At 39.7% G+C, this 14,521-nt stretch overlaps 1 protein-coding gene across 2 annotated transcripts in view; it reads right to left on the reverse strand.

Moving 5' to 3' along the window:
• Positions 1-4,705: 4,705 nt before the first annotated feature.
• THBS2 (thrombospondin 2) overlaps positions 4,706-14,521 on the reverse strand; it is a 33,348-nt gene continuing 23,532 nt past the window's right edge. For both annotated transcript variants that reach the window (XM_030447227.1, XM_030447226.1), the window contains exons 16-22: positions 14,098-14,216; positions 13,339-13,573; positions 9,780-10,007; positions 9,065-9,336; positions 8,051-8,148; positions 5,689-5,828; positions 4,706-4,978 (exon numbers count right to left, since the gene is read on the reverse strand). In XM_030447227.1, the coding sequence (XP_030303087.1) occupies positions 4,971-4,978; positions 5,689-5,828; positions 8,051-8,148; positions 9,065-9,336; positions 9,780-10,007; positions 13,339-13,573; positions 14,098-14,216 (1,100 nt within the window). In that variant the 3' untranslated portion in view covers positions 4,706-4,970. The remainder of the gene's footprint in view (positions 4,979-5,688; positions 5,829-8,050; positions 8,149-9,064; positions 9,337-9,779; positions 10,008-13,338; positions 13,574-14,097; positions 14,217-14,521) is intronic.

Genomic DNA, 14,521 nt, shown 5'->3' on the forward strand with positions numbered 1-14,521 from the left:
AATTAATAGAGATATTTGTAAGAGCATGTGATGAATTCACACCTCAAATTTGGCATTTTGGCATGTTAGGCACTCCTGCTTTTCTTAAACCAAATCAAATTCCCTCCCTGAGAAGGGTTCATATGGCAAAGATTGATTATGCAGAGAAATTCTTGTGTTACTTGGTTTGGTCAGTGACAATCCACTGGTTCCTGGCATTTTTGCAGCATTCTGTTTGGTTGCCTTGAGGGGATTTTCCTCCTTTGAATCACCACTAGAGTGTTGATGCCTAAAACTCTTTAAGTTCCAGAGATTTAAATGGGACTCTTGAGAACGTGGGTAACAAGATCTTGATCAATTTATTACCTGAACAATGCCAATCATTGAGTCCTTGCACAAACAGAAGAAAACCACCTGTCAGGAGTGAACAGTTGTATTATCTCATCAGAAGCTTGTGCTGAAGACTTCATGGCTTTCTTGTGTGATGGTCTGAGTACTCACACTGGAACCAATACTAAGGAAAGCTGAGAGCTGGGAGATTTAGAAGGCAAAAAAAATAGAGATATTTGTAAGAGCATGTGATGAATTCACACCTCAAATTTGGCATTTTGGCATGTTAGGCACTCCTGCTTTTCTTAAACCAAATTCCCTCCCTGAGAAGGGTTCATATGGCAAAGATTGATTATGCAGAGAAATTCCTGTGTGTTACTTGGTTTAGTTAGTGACAATCCACTGGTTCCTGGCATTTTTGCAGCATTCTGTTTGGTTGCCTTGAAGGGATTTTCCTCCTTTGAATCACCACTAGAGTGTTGATGTCTAAAACTCTTTAAGTTCCAGAGATTTAAATGGGACTCTTGAGAACGTGGGTAACAAGATCTTGATCAATTTATTACCTGAACAGTGCCAATCATTGAGTTCTTGCACAAACAGAAGAAAACCACCTGTCAGGAGTGAACATTTGTATTATTTTAATCTCATCAGAAGCTTGTGCTGAAGACTTCATGGCTTTCTTGTGTGATGGTCTGAGTACTCACACTGGAACCAAAAACTAAAGGAAGGTAAGAGCTGGGAGATTTAGAAGGAAAAAAAAAAATTAAGAGATATTTGTAAGAGCATGTGATGAAATCACACCTCAAATTTGGCCTTTTGGCATGTTAGGCACTCCTGCTCTTCTTAAACCAAACCAAATTCCCTCCCTGAGAAGGGTTCATATGGCAAAGATTGATTATGCAGAGAAATTCTTGTGTTACTTGGTTTGGTCAGTGACAATCCACTGGTTCCTGGCATTTTTGCAGCATTCTGTTTGGTTGCCTTGAGGGGATTTTCCTCCTTTGAATCACCACTAGAGTGTTGATGCCTAAAACTCTTTAAGTTCCAGAGATTTAAATGGGACTCTTGAGAACGTGGGTTACAAGATCTTGATCAATTTATTACCTGAACAGTGCCAATCATTGAGTCCTTGCACAAACAGAAGGAAACCACCTGTCAGGAGTGAACAGTTGTATTATTTTAATCTCATCAGAAGCTTGTGCTGAAGACTTCATGGCTTTCTGGTTGATGGTCTGAGTACTCACACTGGAACCAATACTAAGGAAAGCTGAGAGCTGGGAGATTTAGAAGGCAAAAAATATAATTAATAGAGATATTTGTAAGAGCATGTGATGAATTCACACATCAAATTTGGCATTTTGGCATGCTAGGCACTCCTGCTTTTCTTAAACCAAACCAAATTCCCTCCCTGAGAAGGGTTCATATGGCAAAGATTGATTATGCAGAGAAATTCTTGTGTTACTTGGTTTGGTCAGTGACAATCCACTGGTTCCTGGCATTTTTGCAGCACTTTGTTTGGTTGCCTTGAAGGGATTTTCCTCCTTTGAATCACCACCAGAGTGTTGATGCCTAAAACTCTTTAAATCCCAGAGATTTAAATGGGACTCTTGAGAACGTGGGTTACAAGGTCTTGATCAATTTATTACCTGAACAGTGCCAATCATTGAGTTCTTGCACAAACAGAAGAAAACCACCTGTCAGGAGTGAACAGTTGTATTATTTTAATCTCATCAGAAGCTTGTGCTGAAGACTTCATGGCTTTCTTGTGTGATGGTCTGAGTACTCACACTGGAACCAATACTAAGGAAAGCTGAGAGCTGGGAGATTTAGAATGCAAAAAATATAATTAATTGAGATATTTGTAAGAGCATGTGATGAATTCACACATCAAATTTGGCATTTTGGCATGCTAGGCACTCCTGCTTTTCTTAAACCAAATTCCCTCCCTGAGAAGGGTTCATATGGCAAAGATTGATTATGCAGAGAAATTCCTGTGTGTTACTTGGTTTAGTTAGTGACAATCCACTGGTTCCTGGAATTCTCCACAACAAAGAATCTGGATGATTTAGATGGAACTCGGAGCAGAAGCAGTTACAGAAAAGGTCTGAATATTTGTTCCAATAGGAGAATGAAAGTCCAGCAAGGAAAAAAAGAAAAAAAAAATTAAAAAAAAAAAGGAGAAGCAGTACCAAAATTTCTCAGTTGCAAAGGCATAAATAAAACCTGGGATGGTTTGCTGGATAAAAACTTCATGGGGAATGATGACAAACTGCTATTTACATCCTCAGAATGCACTTGGTGGAGTATTTTCTTTAAGGAAACATTTTAACTATAAAAAAGGTAAAGAGAATTTTGTTTACAAAACCTTTTAACAGTTTATTTCCTATCATTAATTCCTTAATATATATATATATATATATTTGAAAATGAGGATCTGACTAAATGAATCAGGACGTTAAATGATAAAAGCTGCGTCCATGTAAACAAATAAATAATTATTTACAATCTTTGGCAGAACAAGATGAAATTTCATTGACCTCACTCTCTCACACACACACTTGCAAAGGGAAAAAAACCAAAAAAAAAGTAAAAGGAATTTTAAAACATCATAAATAATTTACAGAGCATAGGAAAATTATGATACAGTCCAAATATTAACATCTTCCTCCCCACACTGATGTCTCTCTCTGACAAAACAAAAAACCCTACACAGCCATAACAATCATTACATTTAATGAAGTCACCTTACCTTCTGCTTGGGACTCAGGGATACAATTTGAACCACCAGGAGTAAGAAACTGAAACATCCAAAAGCCTCATGAAGAGGATTTGGGAAAAAAAATAGAAAACAAACAAACCCACAACCGAAAAAAACAACAAAAAAAACCCCTCACAATAAAACAAACCAGCAACAAAAGACAATTGAAACAAAAATTAAACAAACAAACAAAAAGGTTTGATAATATGAACAGTATAAAATGTGCAATAAAGCCAGCAACTGTGGATTCCTTTCTAATGACTACAGCAAGAAGGGAGAAAATGGAGATGGAACACTTAGCTCACTGTGCCCTAGGCAGAGGTACTGGATTATTCCATTAGTAAACCCATCTAGGAATAAAATATAACACCAGCACGTGTTCTTCTTGTGAACAAAGCTCATACAACTTAAACTAAAACAAAATGTTTAACATGTTTATACTATTGGATATCTGAGTAACTGTTGTATCTGTTTAGAATAAACACTGGTATCCCTTCAGCATTACTTGAGAAATTCTATATACAGCAGACATAAGTACTAATATATTAAAATTAGGGTAACTGGATATATATTAAGGTTCCATTTATAAATTCCTTATTATTATTATTCATTTAACTTCAAAGCATACATGAATATAACCCATGAAACTATACTTAAGTGTATGCCAAGCTTTGACAAGTTCTACTTACTGTGATAAGCTTTTAAAAATAGCTTTAAAATACCATTTTTTGTGAAGGTGCTACTGATGCACTCTATGCCATGCTTTAAAATAAATTATCAGAGAAGGTGTGATACTCTTAATAAATACTAACAAATCATTTATAAATGGAACCTTAAATTCATGTTACCAGATTAATTATTTTAAGTGGCATTGCCACCTTTTCAGAAGCCCCCATCAGGATCCAGGATGTCAAAGTGCTTTTTGCAGCAGAGGTGGGAAAGTGGTTGAGGTTCATTTTGCTCCACGTGGTCATGGTATATTCTTTTATTACAAGAAAATGCAAAAGAGAGAAATGGAACAACTGGAAAGCATTTTTTGGAAGTCAGACAACAGTGATATCTCTGTAGGGTATGTGGATCATTCTTCCCTTTCACATGGGAGTTTCTGTGTTGATTCTGTTGGGCCTGAACTGAGTCTCTACTAGACAAAGCTTTTAAGTTGCAGATCTGACACTTCTTCCAATTGTAATTTTAATTATTGTTACTAAGAGCATCCTCATCAGCTAAAGAACATCTTTTTGGATCAAGAAGTGTTCATTACTGACCTTTACTTTATTATCCAGAGGCATTTTCAAGGTTTTTATAGATCTGGTTTGTGTGGCCCTCCATTATTTTGCTCAAATTAAAACCCAAAGGCTTTGTGTTACTGAAGACCAGCCCTGGTCAGAGCAAGGAAGTGTCAACCAATACACCTAAGAAGTTACTCAAACACGTTTTTCCTCACATAAAGACACTGACTGATAATCATCAACCCCCTCTTTCTCCATATATATATATATATATATGTATATATATATAAATACATTAAGTAATTACATTTTTATATGTAAACGTCATTCCTTTAAAAAGACAAAGAAACAAACAAACATGTTTTGCTAGTTTTTGCTGTACAAAAAAAAAAAAAAAATAAAAATAGTTTTGCAATGTATCAATCAGCTTTTGCTTCAGTGGTGGGTCAGATGCTCATGGTTAGGGTTCATTAATCCTGGCTGTCAGAAGGCACTTGGGTGGAGGGATGGCTGAGGCACTCCTGGAGACAAGGAAGTACCTGGGGAGTGGTGGAGCAGGAGGACAGAGGACAGGAGGTACCCAAAAAATAAGAGACTGGGAGTACCAGGGTGTACTGAGGTGTCTGGGTTGCATAGCATTTACAGTACTTTGCTGGTAATGCAGCAACCATTGCTCAAGCATCTGAAAGAAATGGGGAGAAAGGGGAAAAAAAGTTGTTAGTTGTGGTTGGTTTATTTGGTTTGACTGGAGCTGCCTCGTGCTGTGGTATTAAGATGCAGCACAAGGATTTTCCTGCAAATTTTTCCTTGTGTTTTCCTACAGTTACCAGGACATTATTACAAGATAAATACATTAAAAATAGCTATATATAAAAATAGGTTGCTGCCTATACAGAGAGGGGCACACATGTATATGTGCACCAATGTATCTCAATGTATTTTTAAAAAAACCTCTACATGAAAGCCTGGGAAACCATTTTCTCTTTCAAAACATTTTAAACAAGGCCCCATAAAACCAAACAAAACATTTGCTCTCTCCTTGATGAGAGAGGGGTGATCCAGGGAGAGCTCTCTGCCCACAGGACAGCCTGAAAGAGCCCACAAAGGACAGGGGATAGGCACAGAGAATCCAAAGCACCTCTGCCTCACTCAGAGATTTCCATCTCATTTTTTCCAGGTGGGGAACACTAAACATCTGGGTTTTGTTATTCAAATTGAGACTACTATAGGGGCAAAGGGTATTTCATTCAGGGTATTTCAACCAATTAATGGATATATCATATATATGATAGCACAGACTGCTTTCAGTAACTACTTTTCATTTCCATGTTTTGTGTTTGCTCCAGAGGTTATCAAAGGCTTCAACTTTTCCCAGACTTTTTTGGAACTAACCTCTGCATTCGTATTTGAGGTCAGAGAAATAGACCATCTCTTGAGAGAAGACAAAAAGCCCCAATCTTCCCCCAGCAAAGGTTGTATCATAGATTGGTCCAGAATCCACCATGACCTGTTTCCCTTCATACACTAAAACCCTGGAAAAGAAGAACACCATTTAAATTAGGCAAGGAAGACAATGCAGTGTCCAGTTTCCTAAGAACTGAAATTAATTTTAACAAGGCAACAGTCAACCCAACTCCAGTGTAGGGATCACTTCTCCTCTCCACCTCAGGCCCACCTGGGCTGGCAGCCACAACACATCCATCAGAAGCAGTGCAGCTGTTCCAGGAGTCATTTTCTGCACACCATCTGCAAAAGATTTCCTAATTCTTGACTCAGAGTAGTCATGTCTCCTGGAATGAACTAAGTCATGTGCTAGGATTCATTGATAAGCCCCTGTGTCCCTCTGAACTCAGAGCTCAGCACAAGACCTCACCACATCACTTTGCAAAGTTGTCTGCACAGCTTGGGAGGGGCTGATTTATTGAGCTTGAGGTGCAAGGGCCAAGATCAGGAATTGGGAGAACCCTTAAAGTCAAACAAAACATTAACTGGAGACAGGCTGCATCTCAGTTGCAGACATTTTAAGAGTTTAATGAAAGCTGGAAGGATTTGGGCACAGACTAATAAAAAAGAGGAAAAGGACAATCTTGGGTGGTTTTAGTCTGTTTTGTGGGTTTTGGGGGGTTTGGGATTTTTTTTCTCATGTTTCAGGAACCCACCCTGGACCCAAAAGACCTCTAAAGACATCTCTATTTTCCACTCTGTCAGATCCTTGATACCAGTTCTTTGAATTCTTCACTTCTCATGGGAGACCTTGAGACAGTCAAGGTTCTTTGGGTCTCACTCTCTAAAATAGCCTTTGGGGCAAATTAGAAGTGAATCTGCAGTCTGTTAATTAGAGCAGACTCTGAAGGAAGGGATTTTGGTCCTGCTGACACTGACAATATGGAAGTCACAAAAAGCAGGATGGCTTCACAGGGGGTTAAAGAAACAATTTCCTGTAACTCAGGGGTTAGGGACAGATTTCTTCCAAGGCAGAAAGGCAAGTGCAGCACTTGCTCTGCCTTGAAGTGTACATTTTTTCTGAAAGATTTTCAAAGACAAGTATGAAACTGGTCCCTGAGAGCAGCATTTAAAGGATGGTAAGAGCAGCAAAAAGGATGACAGGGTTTTCTGTTCACCTACACTTATTGAAAGTAATTCTCCAAATTTCAAGAACTCAAAAAAACATGGGGAAGGTTAAATGTATTACTCCTCCCACCAAAAAAACCACAAAATAAAACACAAAACCAAAAAACAGCTGTGATTATGTTAATACCAAATTGCTCTTCTGTATAAATAAAATGGTTTCATTAGAACAGTAGTGAAATAGATTTTATACTTATTTTCCATAAAAAGACCCTAAAGAATAAAGGAATTTAATGTTCTTGACCACAGAATTCATTATGCTGTATTCATCCAATGGGATACCAGCTGAAAAATGCTTTGTCTGACACTAAGTAGATTCAGCAAAGGAAGAGAAGTGTAACAGAAACAAGAACTCAAGAATCAAGTTTCCTTTTGACCTGTGTCAACCACTGCTGTGCCCTGCAATACTCTGATGCATAAAGCAGCTCTTCTCTTTTCAAGAAACAGCCAAGAGCCCCTCCTAATTTGTCTTTCACAGCCAAATCAAACTCCCCTGTTCACAAGCACAAACAAGATCTGAAGAGGCAAGGTGCAGGATGTTAAAACATCCTCTGTAGTTACAGGAGTGAAGCACAAGATAAAATTGATATGAGCAGTCAGAGCTCATTCTTTGAAACATCAGATAAACAGCTGGGCTCCAGCAAAGCCTTGTGTGCTTCACAGATGTGCTCATGGCTGGTTCTGCACTGCCTTGCAGAAGCCATGAGGGGAGGAGACAGGATACTGCAGTAGACAGGCAATTGGACCCCTTCCCTGTGGCAATTCTGATGTTTCTAATTAATTTCATTCATCCAAATTCCAGAGGCTGGGGAGGAATCTTGTGTTCTAATCTTGCTTTGAGTTTCGCTCAGGAATTTTTGGTTCCTTTACAGAAAAGCTATAGAGAGAGAATTTTTTTTTCCCCTCTTGAGCTGATGTAAATACTGAACAATCCAGGCTAAATTAAAACACATCTGAAAAGGAAAATAACTTATTCTAAAGATAACAAAATGGCCCCCAAATACTGGAACAAACTGCCACACAAGCATCAGGATAATCAGTACTAAACAAAGAAACTGATCGCATAGCTCTGAGATCAGAGACCAGTTTTGCTACTAGAAAACAGAGACTCAGAAAGATTTCTTACTTTATTAATCCTGTTTTAGGTCTGTGAATCAAATGCCACCTGTAAGCAGTATAATCTTTCCAGCCAATGTTCTTGGGGTCGTGCCACAGAGTACGAACCTAGAGCAGGAATACAAAATCCTGATCAGAAACAGCCTGTGCTCCAGCAACTGCACGTCCCCTGCAGCAGCAGCACAGGCAGCCAAACCTTATTTGCAGCAGAGCATAAAACTGAAAACAGCATTTAGCATTTGGTGGGATGATCAGCAGGCCTTTTTTCAGAGAGTAAAAGCAATGGAAATGTGTCTTAAATTATGAGTCAGTTCCTCATCTGGAGTATCATGCCCAGAATCACTGAGGAACATCAGACCTGGCTCTTCTCTGGAAGTCCTGCCCCACTTTGTGCTGCCAGAGTCAGTGCCACTTTTTCTGTCTGTCCCCCACCAAAGGAGAGGGACTGAAGCTTGCACACATATTCCTGCCTTTGGCCTGCTCCTTTCAATGTCTGGCAGTCAGTAGAGGTCTTTTTCCTGCACAGATCTTCAAAGTGCAAAATTCCTCCTCACGTCTGAGGCTCCACCATCCCCATTTCCAAAAGACACAAGTTTCTTCCCTGGCTGGGCCCTATTTGGAACAGCAGCAAGTTTTTCCCTCTGTGTTTTCATTTCTTTTCTCTTTGGCTGTCACTGGCTACTGAACTCTAAACCACATTTAATTCAAACAAGCTGGAATGCTGAAGAAGCAAATGCCAATAGAGAGGTCACAGAGGATTTGTGGATAACCGAGCCCTCGTACTCCTTTTTCTTTGGACAACACCACACCACATCTTTTATAGATGCAATTTTTTCCATTCATAACTAGCTATACATGTAATGTTTTCTTTGAAACACAATACAAATGTCATTATTGACACGAGTAATATGGGAATTAAAGAGAAGCTGATAAACATCTGCAAAAAGCAAGGTGAAAAAGGGAATAGTTGGAGAAACCTCCCTTTTTCTTAAATAATACACATCACTGGCCTGAAGTGTCTCACCTGTCCAGGGGTGTTTCCTGTGTGCCAGAGAGCATTCCTCAAGTGTTCCCCAGTACCAGTTGTTGAGTTGACCACTTTGAGTGACACCCCAGAGTAGCCATAAGCCCTGGTGGGTTTGTCCTCCCAGTAGGTCTGGGTCACCTGCTTCCACATCAGGACATAAAAACGACTGCTGGACTGGTAGCCAAAGACAAAGCCAGCGTAGTCATCATCACGATCTGTGTTGACATAGAAGGTCCCACTGAAATCCACAGAGGTGAACTCATCATAGCCTGGGAGAGGACAAAAGTGATGTAGCATCAAGTCTGGCTTGTTTTCGTACACAGAAGAGCCTCAGATCTAGCCTGTCTTTTGCAAGGAGTCCTAAACTATCTTTTTGAGTTGCTTTGCCTCTAGGAGAGGAGTTACACTTGCTTAGCTACTGCATGGAAGCTTCTGGAGAGAAATGAGGGATGTTGAAGAGAGCCAGCACCATATTTATATCAAGCTCTTCAACTGGGTATTTTGTGTATTACAGTGATGAGATGAAGATCAAAGGCAAACAGCACTGAGCTGCCTTAATTTGGCCATAAACACCATCCCCATGTTCAAAGCTTGCAGCACCAAAAAAAGGTGGGTTGCTCTTTTTTTTTTCATTTTCATTATTTTATTTCTTTTTACTCTCCTAATCACTAAATCACTGGTTACTTTTACAAAGCTGAGAGCTGATACTCACCCACAGCTATCCCAGGGTCAGAGTTGGCAGTCTGCACCAGTTCCTTGCCTTGGTGACGAATAACCCAGTTTGGATCAATCTGAGCTGTTCCCTTGGGGTCCAGGGGGACCATCTGGAACTTCCTGAAATCAGTTTCACTGATAGCATTGTTTTCAGGGCACACATCATAAATATCTGGGACATTGTCATTGTCAAAGTCATCTTTGCAAATATCACCTCTGCCATCACCTAGAAGCAATGTGAAAAAGCAAAATGCAATTGTTAGCAATTTATCCAAACTTCCCAAGAGCTCTCCCACTGATGGAGGAAATTTGTGCTACATGTTTTTCTCTCATTCCTCAAAGAACTCTCCAAATCTCTCAAAGTCCATTTCAAATACGTTGGTGTTAGCTGCAAAGTCATTTATTTAGACAAAAAGCCTTTATTTAATTTTTATTAAATAAAAAAAAAATAAATTCTTTATTTAGACAGTTTGACTAAACTGCCCTGTCAGTGGTTTAGGACAGTAACCAATCTGGCCCCAGCCTCCATGTGGCTTGAGAATTGGAGTGGGAAAAGTTGGAAGTTTGCTATGTTGATGTGATTCACTAATCTTTGAATTACACTTTCAGACTGATTGGTCCCAGATGTGGCCACAACAGCACATTTTAGTGTGTGCAGTGGGGATGAATTCAAACAGTTTTAAAATCTTAATATTCCTGCACATTACTAAATCCTTATATACAATGGAAGATACTAAATTTTTTCAGACTCTTATCTCTGTCTCAAGGTTCCCTCAGCAACATTCAGATGCTTCAGACTGCAGAAATGACATCTTTGTCACAGTTGTTCTGCTGAACACTTCCACTGTGCTCAATATTTAAGGAAATATAGTTCCTTTCTTTATCTTTTGCATATTGCTGGTGGAAAACAGAAGGTGTGACCTAACTTGAATAGCAAGTGGTGAAGGGAAGCATCTAAAAACATTCTCATTGCCACACAACAACAAAAACACTTGACACACTCTTGGCTTTTACAACAGACACCCCTGGATATTGCACTGGCAACTAATGTCAAATCAAAACTGCCAACTCATTTGTAGCTGTCCTCAGAGCTCAGCATCTTTTTTAATTGGGAATTAACAAAATGGGAAACAAATATCATCCACCTCATTCATTACTGACCTACTGTTAGACAATTCACAAATGGAAAGGTAAATTACCAGGCCAAAGAAGCACAGCATTACCTAAATATTATATAAGCAGATCCAAAGAGGTGAATCTCCCCTTCTACTCTGCACTTGTGAGACCCCAACCTCTAATAGTGCATTCAGTTCTGGTGTCCTCACCATATGAAGGACACAGATCTGTTGGAATGAGTCCAGAGGAGGGACACAGAGATGACCCAGGGGCTGGAGCAGCTCTGCTATGGGGAGAGGCTGAGGAGCTGGGATTGTTCAGCCTGGAGAAGACTCCAGAGGGACCTTAGAGCTGCCTTCCAATTCCTGAAGGGAACCTCCAGGAAAGCTGCAGAGGGACTTTTCATAAGGGTGTCCAGTGGCAGGCATCAAACAAGTCTCCGTCTCACATCTGTTTGCATCAAACACCCACTGCGACAACAAGGGGAAATGGATTGAAACTGAAGGAGAAGAGGTTTAGATGGGATGTTAGGAAGAAGTTCTTCAGCAGGAGGGTGCTGAGACTCTGGAACAGATTGCCCAGAGAAGCTGTGGCTGTCCCCTCCCTGGAGGTGTTCAAGGCCAGGTTGGATGAGGCTTGGAGCAACCTGGGCTGGATGAGAGGTGTCCCTGGGCATGGCAGGAGCTTGGAGATGATCTCTAAGTTCCCTTCCAACCTCAGCCATGCTATGGTGATTCTGTGAAGCATGAAGCTTTGAGAGCAAAAGCAGATTGAGTTCAGGCAAAAGAAAAATAAAAAAACCAACAAAAAGTAGAGAAAGGAGAAGCTTTTAATATCTCAGACTTCCTGCAGTTCAGATATGTGGTAACAAGGCCCCATTTTCCTCCCTGGCAAGCAGCAGGAACTCCAAATCCTGACCAACTGTGTGCTCCTGCACCTGTTTGTCTTAGTACTAAGTACTAAGTACTTAGTACTTATTACTTATTGGAGAAAGAGAATGAATTTCCCATTTTTATTCCTTTTGCCAACGTTAGAGGTGTTTTTTGAGTCACAGGAGCATCTAAATACTGAGAAATCCTGCTGATGTGCATTTGGTACCAAGCTGCTGCTGACCCCAGTGATTCCCTGTCAAGGGGAGTGAGAAAGTGCTTCTTTACCCAGCAATGTCCAACACCTCTCTCCAGGGCCTCATCTTTCCATGCTATAGCTCACATCTTCAAGAGCCTGGGAGCATCTTTTGGCTTGATTGATTGCTTTTCCAAGATTTCAGTTTGGCTGCCATGATAGTGATGAGCTAAAGTGTTTAAATTTACTCTTTTTGTGACTATTTTGGGTACAAATGCAGTCTCTCTCCCAAGATCCAGGTGACAGCTGACTACAACAAGCTGTCTCAGTTTGGGAGCATCCTTATTCTGGACTATTTCTGAAATTTAAAGGCTATTCCAGAGACTGGCAAGTACAGAGATACTGCCATTGGACTGAAGGGTTAAGTGATTTAACAACCCCTGCTGACTACTAACCTGAAACTTCTTACTGCAAGCAGTTTTCCTACCAAGAAATCAGTCAGGGCTCAGGATTTTCTCCCTTTCTAAATGTACATAAAACTCTATTGTGTAGGAACTAAATTCAGCTTTCTATTTCTCCAACATAACCATGGAATGACTCCAGCAGACTATAAAACTCAGAACAGAAATTGCTTCCCTGTATTTATTGCAAAGGCCTTTACTCTTAGACATCTTATGGCTGTTTTCATAAAATCATATATATCTTGTACTAAATTACATTTATGGTTGGGAAGCTAACACTATTTCATTACTAAAATACTGCCAAATATAGAAAAAAAAATCTGTTTGAAAGGGACCAGCAATGTTTTACCACAGAACTGGAGAAAACAACAACTCTGTATCTGTTTCTTAAACTGTGACATGATCATCAAGATGGATTTTAAACTGCCTATAAAACAAATTTCAGAAAAGCTGCTCAAAAATCTTTTTTCCCCCAGAATATATACATATTACTAACCATTATAGACCTAAAAACCTGAAAAAATAGTCTGTTGTTCTTGTTTTGAAAACAAAACAGCTTGGCTTTCACTTTTAAAAGAGCTGAAATTCAAGCTACTTGAAATATTTTCCTGAAGTTTTTTTCCATTTTGAATGAAAAATGGTTTTTTTTCAGTGAAAACTATTATTTTTTTAAAAGAATCTGGTGTAAGAATAAGTAAATGTGGTTTTGAGCCCCTGCCAAAGGTTTCATAATGCTCTAACTCTGGACCAACCTGGCCAGTGCAATGCCACTGAAGTTCACAGTGTCACAAATGTCAAAAGCACCTCAGTTTGACCTGAAGTCTTTCTTCCCCAAATACATTAGTATTTGTATTATCCAAGATAATAACTAGATCCTAAGATAACCAGACAAAATCCAAGTGCCACTGTTCTTACCATCAGAGTCCTCCTGCCCAGGGTTGTATCTGAGGCGACAATTGTCCCTGTCATCTGGGACCCCATCATTGTCATCATCAGGGTCACAGGCATCTCCTTTACCATCCTTATCATGGTCAGCCTGGTTAGCATTGGGGATGTAAGGGCAGTTATCTTGGTTGTTCTGGTGCCCATCTTCATCTATGTCCTCATTGTTGTCACACTGGTCACCAACCAGGTCATTATCTGCATCAGTCTAACAAAACAAAAAGGTAAATTTATTATTGTTACTAAACACAAAAGCACTGATAGCCTGGTACTTAATTCCTCACCATTTCTCTTCAAGACCATTATGACAACTGTGCTTAACATAACTTCAAACTCATACAGTTCCTTATTCCATCATGAGATGTGCATCAGGTGCCAAGACATTTTTTCCAGGGCAGGTTCTTAGCCCTGATCTTCATTGTTCTCATTCTAGAGATCACAGGAAGGAAACACATTTTCTGATTGCTTCTGGTTGCTTCATGTTATTTATCTGACAAGGATAATTTCCAATTGCAAACCTGAGGATGTTCTCACTTGCTATAGGGGAAGAAAATAATTCAAAGCCTTGAAGATGTATGGAAGACATCATCACTCCATTTCCCTTTCTTCTGATCTGAGAGCCTGAGATGTGATGACCCACCTCTTCAGCAAACAAGGACTGGTAGCAATTCCTGTGTTCTTTTCTCTGCCCTTGTTCTGATATTACCACTAAGCAAACTCTCTAATGTTTACCTGGTCTGGGTTATGCATCAACGGGCAGTTGTCACACTGATCCCCAACTCCATCCCCATCTGTATCACTCTGGTCTGTGTTGTAGACATAAGGACAATTATCCCGTTCATTAAAAATGTCTGAGGGATAAAAAAAAAAAAACAGAGGAAAAGAATTGAGAAATCAGAATTGTACAGCAGCAGGCTGCTGGAGTAATCAGTGAAGAAGCAGGGCTCATGATTGTTACAACACGGAATAGTGATAAAACCAACATTAGAAGCTATTACAGTATCAGTTCCACTTTGCTTGCTCTGAGAGCCTTCTAGATGTAATTTACTACAGGATTTGGCTAGAGTAAGGGCTGATTCTGTCTTCTGAATTTCACCCTTTTGCACTGAGTAACAGATTAAGGGGTGGGGTATTTTTCTTTTTAAATAATTTGATT

This window comes from Calypte anna, chromosome 3 (assembly GCF_003957555.1).
Source record: "Calypte anna isolate BGI_N300 chromosome 3, bCalAnn1_v1.p, whole genome shotgun sequence".
NCBI lineage: Eukaryota > Metazoa > Chordata > Aves > Apodiformes > Trochilidae > Calypte > Calypte anna.